The 15,932-nt window shown below is 34.3% G+C and overlaps 1 protein-coding gene across 1 annotated transcript; it reads left to right on the forward strand.

Annotated features, from left to right (window-relative positions):
* The first annotated feature begins 1,181 nt into the window (after positions 1-1,181).
* Positions 1,182-13,804, forward strand: tmprss2 (transmembrane serine protease 2). Its single transcript, XM_056467045.1, has 7 exons — positions 1,182-1,596; positions 1,694-1,770; positions 7,375-7,651; positions 9,325-9,417; positions 11,675-11,791; positions 11,883-12,009; positions 13,666-13,804. The coding sequence occupies exons 2-7, from the start codon at positions 1,753-1,755 to the stop codon at positions 13,778-13,780; spliced, it is 747 nt and encodes a 248-aa protein (XP_056323020.1). The 5' UTR covers positions 1,182-1,596; positions 1,694-1,752; the 3' UTR covers positions 13,781-13,804.
* The last annotated feature ends 2,128 nt before the right edge of the window (positions 13,805-15,932 follow it).

The raw sequence follows: 15,932 nt of genomic DNA on the forward strand, positions 1-15,932 counted from the left end.
GAATGGATATTTAATAGTTACTTCCGTTTTTGTCGTCATACTCGTAGTCGTCGTCATCGACGTATCAGAAGCAGAAACATGGATTGCGTTTGAACAATGTCACTGGGGGCCCCCTAAATGTATGGGCCCTTAGAATCGTCCTAACTTAAGCGCCCCTGGTCGTCGTAGCAGATGTAGTAGTAGTAACAGTGGTGGTAGTAGTAGTAGTCGTCATTGCAGTAGTACAAGTTGTCGTAGTAGTAGTCGTCATAGCAGAAAAAGATGCAGTAGTAGTCGTCGTCGTCGTAGTAGTAGTCGTCATAGCAGAAAAAAATGCAGTAGTAGTCGTTGTCGTCGTCTTAGTAGTAGTCGTCATAGCAGAAAACGATGCAGTAGTAGTCGTTGTCATCGTCGTAGTAGTAGTCGTCATAGCAGAAAAAGATGTAGTAGTAGTCGTCATAGCAGAAAAAGATGCAGTAGTAGTCGTTGTCGTCGTCGTAGTAGTAGTCGTCATAGCAGAAAAAGATGTAGTAGTCGTTGTCGTAGTAGTAGTCGTCATAGCAGAAAAAGATGCTGTAGTAGTCGTTGTCGTAGTAGTAGTCGTCATAGCAGAAAAAGATGCAGTAGTTGTAGTAGTCGTCGTCGTAGTAGTAGTCGTCATAGCAGAAAAAGATGCTGTAGTAGTCGTTGTCGTAGTAGTAGTCGTCATAGCAGAAAAAGATGCAGTAGTAGTCGTTGTCGTCGTCGTAGTAGTAGTCGTCATAGCAGAAAAAGATGCAGTAGTAGTCGTTGTCGTAGCAGAAGCAGATGCAGCAGTAGTAGTTATAGCAGCCGGGGGTGTGTCATCCTAGCAAAGCAGTAGAAGTAGTAGTCGTTTCGTAGTTGTAGCAGTAGGTCGTTGTCGTATTGATATTAATAACAGTTTGTATTGTTTTTAATGTTATTATTATTATTATTATTATATTCAACATTTAACAATAAAATAAAATAAAGTTTTACATGCATAAAAACTAAATTTTAAAATGATACGTTTTCATTTTATGCCAAACGTCTTCCAAATATCAAGCAAAGATCATTTGTACATTCCCTACTGTAAACATATATAATTTGATTAATAATATCATTACTAAAAACTTAATGTGTTCAATTTAAAAGGTTTTTATTTGAATCCTCAGTTTTCTTATTCTTTTTAAGCAAATAGTCATATCTCAGCTAAATATTGTCCAATCCCAACAAACCAATCATCAATTTAGAGCTAAATTATTTTATTCTTATGATCTTGAAAACTCATTTAAACTCCAGTGACCAAGTGTAGGAAGTCTATAGGAAGTATATTTTCCATATTTTCCTATTTCTGTGTCACCTTTGTTTTGTCATTTGCAATGCAAAGCGGCGTCATTCGGGTTTTTGCAAGAGACAGATTACCATTGTAAAAAAAAAAGAGGCTGGACTTGTGTGTAATGAAGTAATATTCAGTCTATTTGCATTCAGCTGAGTGTTTCAGCTGGTTTACCAAGCAAAGGTGTGGCGTTGGCTGTTCATTACACACATGCACACACACACATACACAGAAAGAGTGACAGAGAGACGCAAACACAACCAGAAACCTTCTGTCCGGTAAGTTTAAGGCTTTATTATTGAAATCAATCATACATTTTAGCCTGTAAGAGTGATTTCAAAGTACTAATCAATGTTTGTTCTGCTGTGTGTTCAGTCAGCAGGTCATAGTTGAGTTTCGACTGACAAAACTTCACACGAAACCAAAGGATAAAGATGAACAGAACGGAAAAGGTAGTGCATAATTTAGTTGTTTTCTTCAGTTTTCAATTTCAGTCTAACATGTTTGTCGTCGTCCTCTGGCACATGTTTTAGTCACCAGAGTCATATGACTGAGGTTGGTTTTGTTTTATGTCAGCCAACTCATATTTGTAAAGCATTAACTTTACTGCGAACGACAAACTGAGGATTTAATGAATGATTCATGTGGAAGGATGTTTGATCTTTAAAAGAAGGCGACTCATTTTGAGGGCCATGAAAATAAGTGCTGTAATTAAATGTATTTTAAATGTTCCTTTAAAATGCATTCATCAATTCAATTCAAGTTCATTTGTATAGCGCTTTTCACAATAATTATTATTTTAAAGCAGCATTACAAAAGGTGCAGATTAGTGCATTACAATCAAGTTTGGAAAAGTTAAGGTTATTGGTTATCATATAGTTTTATTAGTTACAAATAACTTTAAATAGCTTTTAACAGTTAAAGTTATTGTATATAGGTTAACATGCAGTTTCTGTGCATCAAGAAAGTATTCATAGCGCTTCACTTTTACCACATCTTTTTATGTTACAGCTTTATTCCAAAATGGATTAAATTCATTTATTTCCTCGAAATTCTACACACAATACCCCATAATGACAATGTGAAAAAAGAGTTTCTGAAATTGTAAATTTCAAAAAAAAAAAAAATAATTTAGCTCAATAATTTGTTGATGCACCTTTGGTAGCAATTACAGCCTCAAGTATTTTTGAATATGATGCCACAAGCTTGGCACACCTGTTTTTGGGAATTTTTGCCCATTCTTCTTTGCAGTACCTCTCAAGCTCTGTCAGGTTGGATGGGAAGTGACGGTGCACAGCCATTTTCAGATCTCTCCAGAGATGTTCAATAGGATTTAGGTCTGGGCTTTGGCTGGGCCACTCAAGGACTTTCACAGAGTTGTTGTGAAGCCACTCCACTGATATTTTGGTGGTGTGTCTTGGGTCATTGTCCTGCTATAAGATGAACCGTCTCTGTACATTGCTTCATTCATCTTTCCCTCTATCCTGACTAGTCTTCCAGTTCCTGCTGCTAAAAAACATCCCCACAGCATGATGCTGCTACCACCATGCCTCAATGTAGGGATGGTATTAGCCTAGTGATGAGCGGTGCCTGGTTTTCTCCAAACGTAAGCCTGGCATTCACTCCAAAGAGTTCAATTTTAGTCTCATCAGACCAGAGAATTTAGTTTCTTATGGTCTGAGAGTCCTTCAGATGCCTTTTGGCAAATTCCAGGCAGGGAGTGGCTTCTGTCCGGCCTCTCTACCATACAGGCCTGATTGGTGGATTGCTGCACAGATGGTTGTCCTTCTGTAAGGTTCTCCTCTCTCCACAGAAGAACACTGGAGCTCAGACAGAGTGACCATCGGGTTATTAATTACCTCACTGACTAAAGCCCTTCTTCCCTGCTCACTCAGCTTAGATGGCCGGCCAGCTCTAGGATGAGTCCTTGTGGTTTCAAACATCTTCCACTTATGGATGATGGAGGCCACTGTGCTCATTGGAACTTTCAGAGCAGCAGAAATTTTTCTGTAACCTTCCCCAGCCTTGTGCCTCAAGACAATTATGTCTCGGAGATCTACAGACAATTCCTTTGTCTTCATGCTTGGTTTGTGCTTTGACATGCACTATCAACCCTGGGACCTTATATAGACAGGTGTATGCCTTTTCAAATCATGTCCAATCAACTGAATTGACCACAGGTGAACTCCAATTAAGCTGCTGAAACATCTCAAGAATGATCAGTGGAAACAGAATGTACCTGAGCTCAATTTAGAGCTTCACAGTAAAGGCTGTCAATACTGATGTACATGTGATTTTTTTAGGTTTTTTATTTTTAATAAATTTGCAACAATTTCAAAAATATATTTTTTCACATTGTCATTATGGGGTATTGTGTGTAGAATTTTGAGGAAATACATGAATTTAATCCATTTTTAGAATAAGGCTGTAACAGAAAAATGTGGGAAAAGACTTTACGAATATACTGTATATAGTGTTGGGGAAAGTTACTTTAGAAAGTAATGCATTACAATATTGATTTACTCCTCAAAAAAGTAACTAATTGCATTACTCAGTTACTTTTTATGGAAAGTAATGTGTTATGTTACTTTTGAATTATTTTTTGCGTTACTTTTTCTGACCTGGCTGAGGCTTGATCTGTTTCGGAACTTGCAGGGTATTATTCTTTTTTAAATAGAGGATTCTTCCATGTGTTTAAAATAATGAGAATAATGAAAATACTTCCATCACAGAAATGTGAGGCTCTGTCGTCTTGGTTTTTGTCTGTCCCTGCACGGAGCTCATTGTCTCATTGATTGTGATTCAACGTGATCACACTAATTGTAATTCACCAAACTATTTTTAAATGTACATATTAATCTAAAAAGTTACTCGTGTTACATTTTCAAAAAAGTAACTCCAATATTATTACTTATTTTTTAAAGTAATTACTTTACTTGTTACTTAGAAAAGTAATGTTAGTACGTAACTCGCTTTACTTGTGATGTGTTACCCCAACATTGGTTATATATTGAGGTGATGTCTATGTGTCTGCATTAGCAACACAATAAACCGTAGTCTGACTTTTGGATGAGAGTTTACTGGGGTAGTATTGATGTACATTTAAATAAAAAAGATTTTTCATGAGGAAGTATTATCTGAAAAGGTAGTTCTGGGCGAATAAATTTTGTTCCTGAATTCATGCTTGGCATTAAAAAAAAGAAAGAAAATAGGCTGTTTAACAACTTCACAACAAAACAACTTTAACAACAAAAGTTCTAAAAGAGGAACTTTGTAAATGAACAATATTGATTACTAAATATTAAAGATGATCACATATAATATTAGGTAATAATAACATCGTACAGTAAAATAATTGTCAAAATATTAATATTTCATGGTGGGAAATGATGTACACTGTAAAAAAAACTTAAATTGAGTCAAGTGCAGTATTGGGTTGAAAGTGGAGTCAACTCAAAAAAGCTCTGCAGCAAGCTTCCTTACAATTTTGAGTTGAGTCAACTTTTTTACAATGAATTTGTACTATAATTAGTACAATAAAAATAAATAAAAAAATAAAAACTGTTGTGATTTGTGGTTTTTATCCACAATAATTCTTTGCTAATATAATATTAACTGGATAGTATTTAGTTCCTGCCATACACTGTAAAGAATGCAGGGTTCCACACAATTTCTTCCTGTTGTCCTAACTGAAATCGATTAAGTTAACATATTTTTTTTTTACAAATTTAAGTGAACTGAACATAAAACAATTAAGTTGTAAAAAAAAAAAACCCATCAAGAATTGTGTTTTCAACTCATTTTAAATAAGTAGATTGAACAAGCAGCAAAAGTCATTTTTGAGTGTATTATGAATAATACAAATTATATATAACAGTATATATATTAATTATTAATCAATTCTCTATACATAATTTATAATTTTAATAATAATAATACCAATTATTATCATTCATTCATTCATTTTCTTTTTAGCTAAGTCCCTTTATTAATCCGGGGTCGCCACAGCGGAATGAACTGATAACTTATCCAGCATATGTTTTATGCAGCGGATCCCCTTCCAGCCGCAACCCATCACTGGGAAACACTCATCCACTCCCATTCATACAGAAACACCCATACACTCCCATTCATACACTACGAACAATTTAGCTTACCCAATTCAACTGTACCACATGTCTTTGGACTGTGGGGGAAACCGGAGCACCGGGAGGAGAGCATGCAAACTCCACACAAAAATGCCAACTGACCCAGCCAAGGCTCGATCCAACGACCTTCTTGCTGTGAGGCAATCGTGCTAGCCACTGTGACGCCCCCTATTATCATTCTCAATCTTCTTCTTTTTCTTCTTCTTCTTCTTCTTCTTCTTCTTCTTCTTCTTCTTCTTCTTCTTCTTCTTCTTCTTCTTCTTCTTCTTCTTCTTCTTCTTCTTCTTCTTCTTCTTCTTCTTCTTCTTCTTCTTCTTCTTCTTCTTCTTCTTCTTCTTCTTCTTCTTCTTCTTATTATTATTCTTATTATTATTATTATTTTAGTATTACATTGTACATTTACATCATCATCATTATCATTATGCAATGGATATTTCTAATTTATAATAATGTTATTATGTTAATAATAAGAAAATATTGTATATTATAATTATGCAGCAACGCGGTGGCGCAGTGGATAGCACGTTCGCCTCAGAACAAGAAGGTTACTATTTAGAGCCTTGGCTGGGCCAGTTGGCATTTCTGTGTGGAGTTTGCATATTCTCCCCGTGTTCGGGGTGCTCTGGTTTCCCCCACAAGTCCAAACTCATGCGCTATAGGTGAATTGGGCATGCTAAAATTGACCGTAGTGTAAGAGTGTGTGTGTGTGAATGAGTGTGTATGGATATTTCCAAGGGATGGGTTGCGGCTGGAAGGGCATCCACTGCATAAAACGTGCTGGATAAGTTGGCGGTTCATTCCACTGTGGTGACCCCAGATTAATAAAGAGACTAAGCCGAAAAGAAAATGAATGAATGAATTATTATTATGCATTGGTATTGTTGTAAAATGTTATATTCCGCAGTTAAATTTGTTAATAATATTTTTATATTGCATATAGTTACTGCCATCATCATCATCATCATCATCATAATAATAGTAGTAATACCAACAATATATTGTATTGTTACTGTTCTTATTACATTATATTCAGCATTTAACACAAACACACTATTCAGTATTCATTGCCAAGTGGACATTTGGGCTGTTGGGAAAAACTAATATATTATTCAGACGATATCATTAATTATATTTACAGTTGGGGTGAGTCTTGTGATTGGAAATTGGAAAGTTATTTACTATGCAATCATTTCCTGGAACAGTTTGTACATTGTTATCATTAGTCATACTGTAAAACAATGTAGTAAGATGGTCTTTTCACAGTTAAGTTACTGTATATACAGTTGAAGTCAGAATTATTAGCCCCCCCTTTGAATTTTTTTTTCTTTTTTTAAATATTTCCCAAACTATGTTTAACAGAGCAAGGAAATGTTCACAGTATGTCTGATAATACTTTTTCTTCTGGAGAAAGTCTTTCTTGTTTTATTTCAGCTAGAATAAATAAAAGCAGTTATAAGTTTTTAAACCCAATTTTAAGGTCAATATTATTAGCCCCTTTAAGCTATATATTTTTGACTGTCTACAGAACAAACCATCGTTATACAATAACTTGCCATAATTACCCTAACCTGCCTAGTTACCCTAATTAGCCTACTTAAGCCTTTAAATGTAACTTTAAGCTGTATAGAAGTGTCTTGAAAAACATCTAGTCAAATATTATTTCCTGTCATCATGGCAAAGATAAAATAAATCAGTTATTAGAAATGAGTTATTAAAACTATTATGTTTAGAAATGTGTTGAGAAATCTTCTCTCCGTTAAACAGAAATTGGGGAAAAAATAAACAGGGGGATAATAATTTTCACTTCAACTGTATGTTTTATTTTTCCGAATCAAATTCTTGTTATATTATGGAAGCAAAATAGGTTTTAAATGACTTTTTGATCAATTTTGAATAAAATGTTTCCAGATCTACGACAATGTCTCTCATGTCAACTATGGTTTCCATGATGAGGAGCAGCGGCCACCTCCATTTGCACCGTCTTCCAGAGTATACCCGGCTTTATCTCAGTACCCCGGTCCTCCAAACCCTCGGTATCAACCTCAAAATCCCCATGTGCTTTCACCTTCAGAGAGATTCTCACCTGCGCACAGCCTGCCTCACTACACACCTCAACCAGCACCCATTAACACTCACCATACAGTCACACCCACAGTCTACCTGGACACCAATCCAGTCCACAAAGGTATGTCATGCTGCTTTATTCATTTATTCAGTTGTGGGCTGAATTAGATACTGTATAGACGAACTCATTAACTCTGGAAAGTCATTAACTTTGGATTTGTTCTGAACAGATTGTTTGAATCAGTGAGTCATTTACTTTAGATTTATTCTGAATAGATCATTTGAATAAGTGAGTCATTAACTTCGGACTTGTTCTGAATAGATTGTTTGAATCAGTGAGTCATTTACTTTAGATTTATTCTGAATGGATGATTTGAATCATTGAGTCATTAACTTTGGATTTATCCAGAACAGATCATTTGAATCAGTGAATTTGCTTTCTGTAGATTCACCCTGAATTAGCCATTTGAATCAGTGAGTCGTTTACTGTAGACTTGCTCTGAATGGATCATTTGAATAAGTAACTCATTGACTGTAGACTTAATCTGAATGGATCATTCGAACAATTGAGTCATTGACTTTAGACTTGTTCTGAACAGATTGTTTGAATCAGTGTGTTATTGACTGTAGACATGCTCTGATGGGATCATTGAATCAGAGAGTCACTGAATGTAGAATTGCCCTGAATGGATGGTTTGAATCAGTAAGTCATTAACTTTGGATTTATCCAGAACAGCTCAGTTGAATCAGTGAATTTGTTTTCTGTAGATTCACCCTGAATTAATCATTTGAATCAGTGAGTCGTTTACTGTAGACTTGCTCTGCATGGATCATTTGAAATAAGTGAGTCATTAACTTTGGACTTGTTCTGAACAGATTGTTTGAATCAGTGAGTAGTTGACGGTAGACATGCTCTGAATGAATCATTTGAATCAGCAAGTCACTGACTGTAGACTTGCCCTGAATGGTTCATTTGAATCAATGCATCATAAGCATTGGACTTGTTCTGAACATGTTATTTGAATCCGTGATTCCTTACCTTTAGACTCACGGTGGTTGGATCATTTAAATAAGTGAGTCAGTAACTTTAGACTTGTTCTAAACAGATTGTTTTAATCAGTGAGTCATTAACTGTAGACTTGCTCTGACCGGAACAATTTGAATCAATCAATAATTTGATAGCAGGTGATTCACTCCAGATCATTTGAATCTGTGAATCACTCACTGTAGGCTTAGTCCAAACATATCATTTGAATCAGTGAGTCACTCACTGTAGTCTTACTCCAACTAGATCATTTGAATCTGTGAATCATTAACTGGAAATTTACTCAAAATATATTGTTTGAATCATTGAGTCTTTGACTGTAGACTTGCTTTAAATGAGTCATTTGAATCAGTGAATCATTAACTGTAGACTTGCTCTGACCAGAACAATTTGAATCAATTATTATTTTGTTAACTGGAGATTCACTTCAGACGGATCATTTGAATAAGCGAGTCACTTACTATAGGCTCACTTCAAATAGATCATTTGAATCATTGACTGTGAACTTGCTTTGAATGGATCATTTGAGTCAGCAAATCATTAACTGTAGACTTGCACTGACCTCTGGCTTGCTCCAAATGGTTTGTGTTTTGTTGTATAAAGCTACCTGTATATTTTCACAACAAACACCCATATGATGTCCACACTTCCGAGAGTGATGTTCAGATGTAAATATTCTATATTGTGCACCTTTTAAGATATTTACACATTCAGATTTTTGATTGAATCATCATTTGACTCTCCAACAGTTTCCAGGAGAAAAAAATGGCCGTATATCGTGGGCACAGTCATCACCCTGCTGGTCATTGCTGGAGTCGTAGTTGCAGTGCTTTGGTTTTATGGTAAGAAAATCATTCTTTGTATGTCCTAAACACAAATCCACCCAGTTTTATCTTTGTTCTCGTGTTCTCAATGTAAATGGAATGGGATGAATCTGGAAAGAACAAATTGTATGAGGTGAATCCATTTGTAAATAAATGAAATAATTACCATTTAGAAAACAAACATGGTGGCACAGTGGCTCAGTGGTAAGCACTGTCGCCGCCAGTAAGAAGGTGTGTGAATGTGAGAGTGTATGGGTTTTTCCCAGTACTGGGTTGCGGCTATAAGGGCATCCGCTGTGTAAAAAATAGGCTGGAATAGTTGGTGGTTCATAGAGAGAGAGGGAGAGAGAGAGAGACAATGAATTAATAAATACTAACAAACATGTTCTCTATGTGTATTAAAGGTGTGTTGTAAAGTTTTTGAGATGAATATAGCCAAATGCTCCTGATATGACATTAACAATGAATGAATGAATGATTAAACAAATAAATAAATAAACAAACAAACAAACAATGTTCTCAATATGTATTATAGGTGGGTTTGTCTAGGTTTTGCCATGAATATAGCCAATGCATGAATATAGTTAATGTTACTGATATGGCATTAAAAATGAATGAATGAATGAACGAACAAGCAAACAAACATGTTCTCTATTTGTATTAAAGATGTGTTTGTATAGGTTTTGCCACAAATACAGCCAATGCTGATGATATGTCATTAAAAAAATGATTGAATGAATGAGTGAATGTATAAATAAATAAATAAATAAATACATTTTAAAAAGTTCTCTGTGTGTATTATAGTTGTGTTTGTATAGGTTTTGCCACAAATACAGCCAATGCTGATGATATGTCATTAAAAAAATGATTGAATGAATGAATGAGTGAATGAATAAATAAATAAATAAATAAATAAATACATTTTAAAAAGTTCTCTGTGTGTATTATAGTTGTGTTTGTATAGGTTTTGCCACAAATACAGCCAATGCTGATGATATGTCATTAAAAAAATGATTGAATGAATGAGTGAATGAATAAATAAATAAATAAATAAATAAATAAATACATTTTAAAAAGTTCTCTGTGTGTATTATAGTTGTGTTTGTATAGGTTTTGCCACGAATATAGCCAATGCTGATGATATGGCATTTGAAAAAAATGAATGAATGAATGAGTGAATGAATGAATGAATAAATAAATAAATAAATAAATAAATAAACATGTTCTCTATGAGTTTTATAGGTGTGTTTGAATAGATTTTGCCATGAATGTAGCCAATGCTGACGATAAGGGATTAAAAAATGAATGAATGAAGGAATGAATGAATGAATGAATGAATAAACAAACATGTTCTCTATGTGTATTATAGGTGTGTTTGTATAGGTTTTGCCATGAATATAGCAAATGCTGCTGATAAGGCATTAAAAATGAATGAATAAATAAATAAATAAACATATTCTCTGTGTATTGCAGGTGTGTTTGTATAAGTTTTGCTGTGAATATAGCCAATGCTGCAGATATGTCGTTAAAAATGAATGAATGGATGAATGAATGAATAAATAAATAAATAAATAAATAAATGTTCTCTATGTGTATTAAAATTGTGTTTGTATAGGTTTTGCCATAAATATATAGCTGCTGATTAGGCATTAAAATGAATGAATAAATAAACATTTTCTCTATGTGTATTATAGGTGTGTTTGTATAGGTTTTGTCATGAATATAGCCAATGTTGCTGATAAGGCAATAAAAATGAACGAATGAATGAATAAACATGTTCTCCACGTGTATTATAGGTGTGTTTATATTGGTTTTGCCGTGTATATAGCCAATGCTGCTGATATGGCATTAAAAATGAATGAATGAATGAGTGAACAAATAAATAAATAAACAAATAAATAAATGTTCTCTGTGTATTATAGGTGTGTTTGTATAGGTTTTGCCATTAATATAGCCAATGCTGCTGCTAAGCATTAAAATGAATGAATGAATGAATAAATAAATAAATAAATAAATAAATAAATAAATAAATAAATAAATAAATAAACATGTTCTCCATGTGTATTATAGGTGTGTTTGTAAAGGGTTTGCCATGAATATAGCCAATGCTGATGATATGACATTAAAAACGAATGAAAAATTGAATAAATAAATAAACAAACATGTTCTCTATGTGTATTATAGGCGTGATTGTATAAGTTTTGCCATTAATTTACTGCTGCTGATATGGCATAAAAAAATAAACAAATAAACATGTTCATTATCTGTATTATAGGTGTGTTTGCATGTTTGCAAGGACGGATGTGTGAAGCAGATAAGAAGTGTGTCAGTGTGTCGCTGTGGTGTGACGGTACGGTGGACTGTCCGTCAGGAGAAGATGAAGCTCAATGCTGTGAGATCATGTCCTGTCATCATATGTAATGATGTGTTCTTTCCTAAACTCAACTGTACAGTATCTGAACTGTGGTGTCTTGTTTTTGTAGATCGTCTGTACGGACCTAATTTCCTCCTTCAGAAGTACTCAAATGTGAGCGCTAATTGGAAAAATGTGTGTTCAGATGGATTTAATAACAACCTGGCCAAGCAAGCCTGTGAGGAGATCGGATACAAGTTAGTAGATTTGATCAAATAAATATGGTCACACTTTACAATAAGATTTCATTAGTTTATTCATTTACTGACGTGAGCTAATAATTAACCAAACATCATAGTTCAACATTTACTAATGCATTATTAAATGCTAATTCATGCTTGTTAACATTAATTAATGCACTGTGAGTTAACATGAAAAGACAATGAATGACTTTAACCAGTGGCGTTGCTAGACATAAACGCACCCCCTTCCCCATCTCCCCCACACACACTATATATATATATATATATATATATATATATATATATATATATATATATATATATATATATATATATATATATATATATAGTGTGTGTGGGGGAGATGGGGAAGGGGGTGCGTTTATGTCTAGCAACGCCACTGGTTAAAGTCATTCATTGTCTTTTCATGTTAACTCACAGTGCATTAATTAATGTTAACAAGCATATATATATAGATATATATAAATATATATAAATAAATAGATATATAGATATATATAAATAGATATATAGATATACTGTAGATAAATATCTATCTATCTATCTATCTATCTATATATATATATATATATATATATATATATATAGATATAGATATATAGATATATATTGATATATATTGATATATCTATATAGATATATATATATATATTTATATATCTATATAGATGTATATAGAATCAGTGTATGATTATATAGACAATTCAATAAAATACAAAAAAAGATGTGTTATAGAATTATCTGTTGTCTTAGACTTGACACATGGCAGAGAATTAGGTTACCTCCCTGACTCGTCATCCCTCCTTTCTATTAGTCTATCAGGAGGCATGCTTAGTAAGATCACCATCATATTGTTTAAGCTTTAGTTTTGACGACTTGCAAAACAAAAAAGGCTGTTACGCCGGTTTTACAACGCATGAGCGGCGCGTTACAAGCAAGTAGCCTGCTTTTTTGGCGCGCATGTTAACTACCGGGACTCACACCGGCAGAAGAGCAGCGTGTGCGAGAGGCGCGCGGGTTCTCTGCGCACACGTCAGTTTGCTTTTTGATTACATTGCTTTCACCAGCGTTGGTTCGATTGCACTTAGAGAATAACATCTTTATTTCGGAATTACCACTCTTAATAAATACACTTGCAAATGAAGTAAATCATATCTCAATGCATTTACTGAGGCACTGGAAATTTTTACTGGGGCACATGCCCCAGTAAATTGGGTTTAGCAATGCCCCTGACTTTAACTATCCATTAACTAACATTAACAAACATGAACAAATACTGTAATAAATGTATTGTTCATTGTTTATTCATGTTAATAAACACATTAATACAACATTTAATTAATACAACATTATTGTAAAGTGTTACCGTAAAAATCTTAGCCACCGCCTGCTTTTAAATAGTTACACATAGTCCAAACTCAGTCCTGGAGGGTTGGTGTCCTGCAAAATTTTGTTACAACCCCAATCAGACACACCTGGCTAGCTAATTAAGCTTTTTCTAGGCTTTCTATAAATATCTTGCTGGTGTATTAAGGCAGGTTGGAGCTAAAATCTGCAGCACACCGGCCCTACAGGTGTTTGGGCACCCCTAGTCTAATGCATTTGGGTGTGATTGTTTTGTAAAATGTGCAACATTTGTCTGTTTCGCAGGGACACATATTCGAGTTATCTGGGGATTTACTCACCATCGCTTGACTACATGTTGGTGAACATTCTTTCTTTTCTTTCCAATCTGAACATGAGCACATGTTTTGTTTGCATTTGATTTCTTTTTACCATTAGATTTTCTCCTAGGTTTGATTTTCCAGCTATTTATGGTTTTTCTCAGTGGCTTTGGTGCATTTCTCACAACACTGTTTACATTTGCACAACAGTGCATGCATTTCTTAAAACAATTAGTTTTTTGTGCACATCATAGTAGCAGTCTCTCATTCCTTCCAACAAATTGCGAATGCTTTTGAACATGCATCAATTGCTTTCATACAACTCTCTGCTGTTTATAACATTATCATTTGCTTATGTCATGTCAGTCAAAATTAACTTGTGAATGCTGAATAGTCATTTCATATAAAACTAATAGCCCTCATTTCATTACTTGAGTCATTACATACTAAAATGTTAAACTCGTCAAAGTCTGTCAAGCAAGTTTTATAAAAAATTTCAAATAGTTTTTTCAGAAAATCTCTTCTAAATTGAACAGTTTCATGAATGATTTATAGACCTGTGTATGTTGTATGTTCAGTTCCAATATGTACTGTGGTATTGTTTACAATTGTGCACAGCTCTACCCAAAGGAAGTGTATGTTTGTTGTAAATAATGGTGCGTTTATTCTTTTGCACAATGCTGTGAATAAATTAGGATTGCAAAGAGCAAATGCAGTAAAATGTGAAACACATATTCAGTGTCTTGTACTCAGATACCTCACTAAACTCAGTGATGTCTAACTTTACTGTAGTGTTCAAATGGCTGTGCAAATAGTATATAGTGCTGTCTTGAGCATTTTCAGGACGTGTCACCAAAATCTGAAATTTTTTTACAGAGTAAACGGTCAAATTAAAACCATGACAAATTCATTTGACTATCTAGTTCATAAACTATGGTGTCAGGACTTTTCATCATGATGACACTGACACTTTCATTGACATCAATACTTGCTTTTGAGGAATGAGCTCTCCATTTTGAGCAAGTGACACGCTTTTGCAGGTTATCAACTAGGTCAGGGGTCGGGAACCTTTTTTAAGCAAAGAGCCATTTCAAATTTTTTTGGCAAATGCATTTTTTTAAAGAGCCATTGAGTGTCGCGATACAAGTTGAAATGTCCTTTTATTCTTATTTATTTGCTGTAAAAAAAATACAGTAAAAAGGTAATTGTATTTTCAATAGGAACTTTTTAAACTTTAAAATATTATTGAAGATTTGTAATTTGTAATTTATTAATTTAACAGGGACAATGCTCATTAATAAACAGTGAGACTGTAAATAAGCCAGAGTTAGCCATGGGGGCTAATTTTCATCTGTTGCCCCCTGCCAGATTTTAAAAGGCAACCTAAAATCAAAAAACACATCATCACACATACAGAAACAGTAAAGTTACAAATGACAACAGGATAAAGCATGTAATAAGAATTTCTTAAAATGTTAGACAGAAGAATTACACATGATTACAAACTTGATTTGCTTTTAGCATTTTAGCCAAGGGAGACAGCTGGAGAGCCACATATCGTATATGTCAAAGAGCCACATGTGGCTCCCGAGCCATAGGTTTTCTACCCCTGAACTAGGTTTTACATTTTGTACTAACTGTTTTGAGAAATGCATTACCTGTTGTGCAAATGTAAATAGTGTTGAGATAGTGTTGAGAGAAATGCACTAAAGCGACTGAGAAAAACTGTAAAAGGGTATTAAAAGTATTACAGGGTGGCACGGTGGCTCAGTGGTTAGCACTGTTGCCTCACAGCAAGAAGGTTACTGGTTCGAGTCCCGGCTGGACCAGTTGGCTTTTCTGTGCGGAGTTGCATGTTCTCCTCATGTTGGCATGGGTTTCCTGCGCTATACACATGGGCTAAAGGTGAATTGGATGAACTAAGTTGATAGTGTATGAGTGTGTGTGTGTAAATGTGAAAGTGTATGGGTGTTTCCCAGTACTGGGTTGCGGCTGGAAGGGCATCCGCTGCGTAAATCATATGCCGGAATAGTTGGTGGTTCATTCCGCCGTGGTGACTTCTGATAAATAAGGGACTAATCCGAAGGACAAATGAATCAATGAAAAATATTACAAAAAGTTTATTAACAGTATTACAAATATGGTTAGTTTTAAAAGTCTAATAGCTGGATCTGAAGCAGAATAGTATGTTGATGGATTTTACACAATGTTTTAATGTTTTTTTGTGTGATTGTATTTATATTTATTCTTATA

The sequence above is a fragment of the Danio aesculapii genome, chromosome 10, assembly GCF_903798145.1.
Source record: "Danio aesculapii chromosome 10, fDanAes4.1, whole genome shotgun sequence".
Classification (NCBI taxonomy): Eukaryota; Metazoa; Chordata; class Actinopteri; order Cypriniformes; family Danionidae; genus Danio; species Danio aesculapii.

Coding starts and splice junctions, on each gene's coding strand:
- tmprss2 (XM_056467045.1), top strand. Junction 7,652..9,324: donor CACCAATCCAGTCCACAAAG/GTATGTCATGCT, acceptor ACTCTCCAACAG/TTTCCAGGAGAAAAAAATGG. Junction 12,010..13,665: donor TGTGAGGAGATCGGATACAA/GTTAGTAGATTT, acceptor TCTGTTTCGCAG/GGACACATATTCGAGTTATC.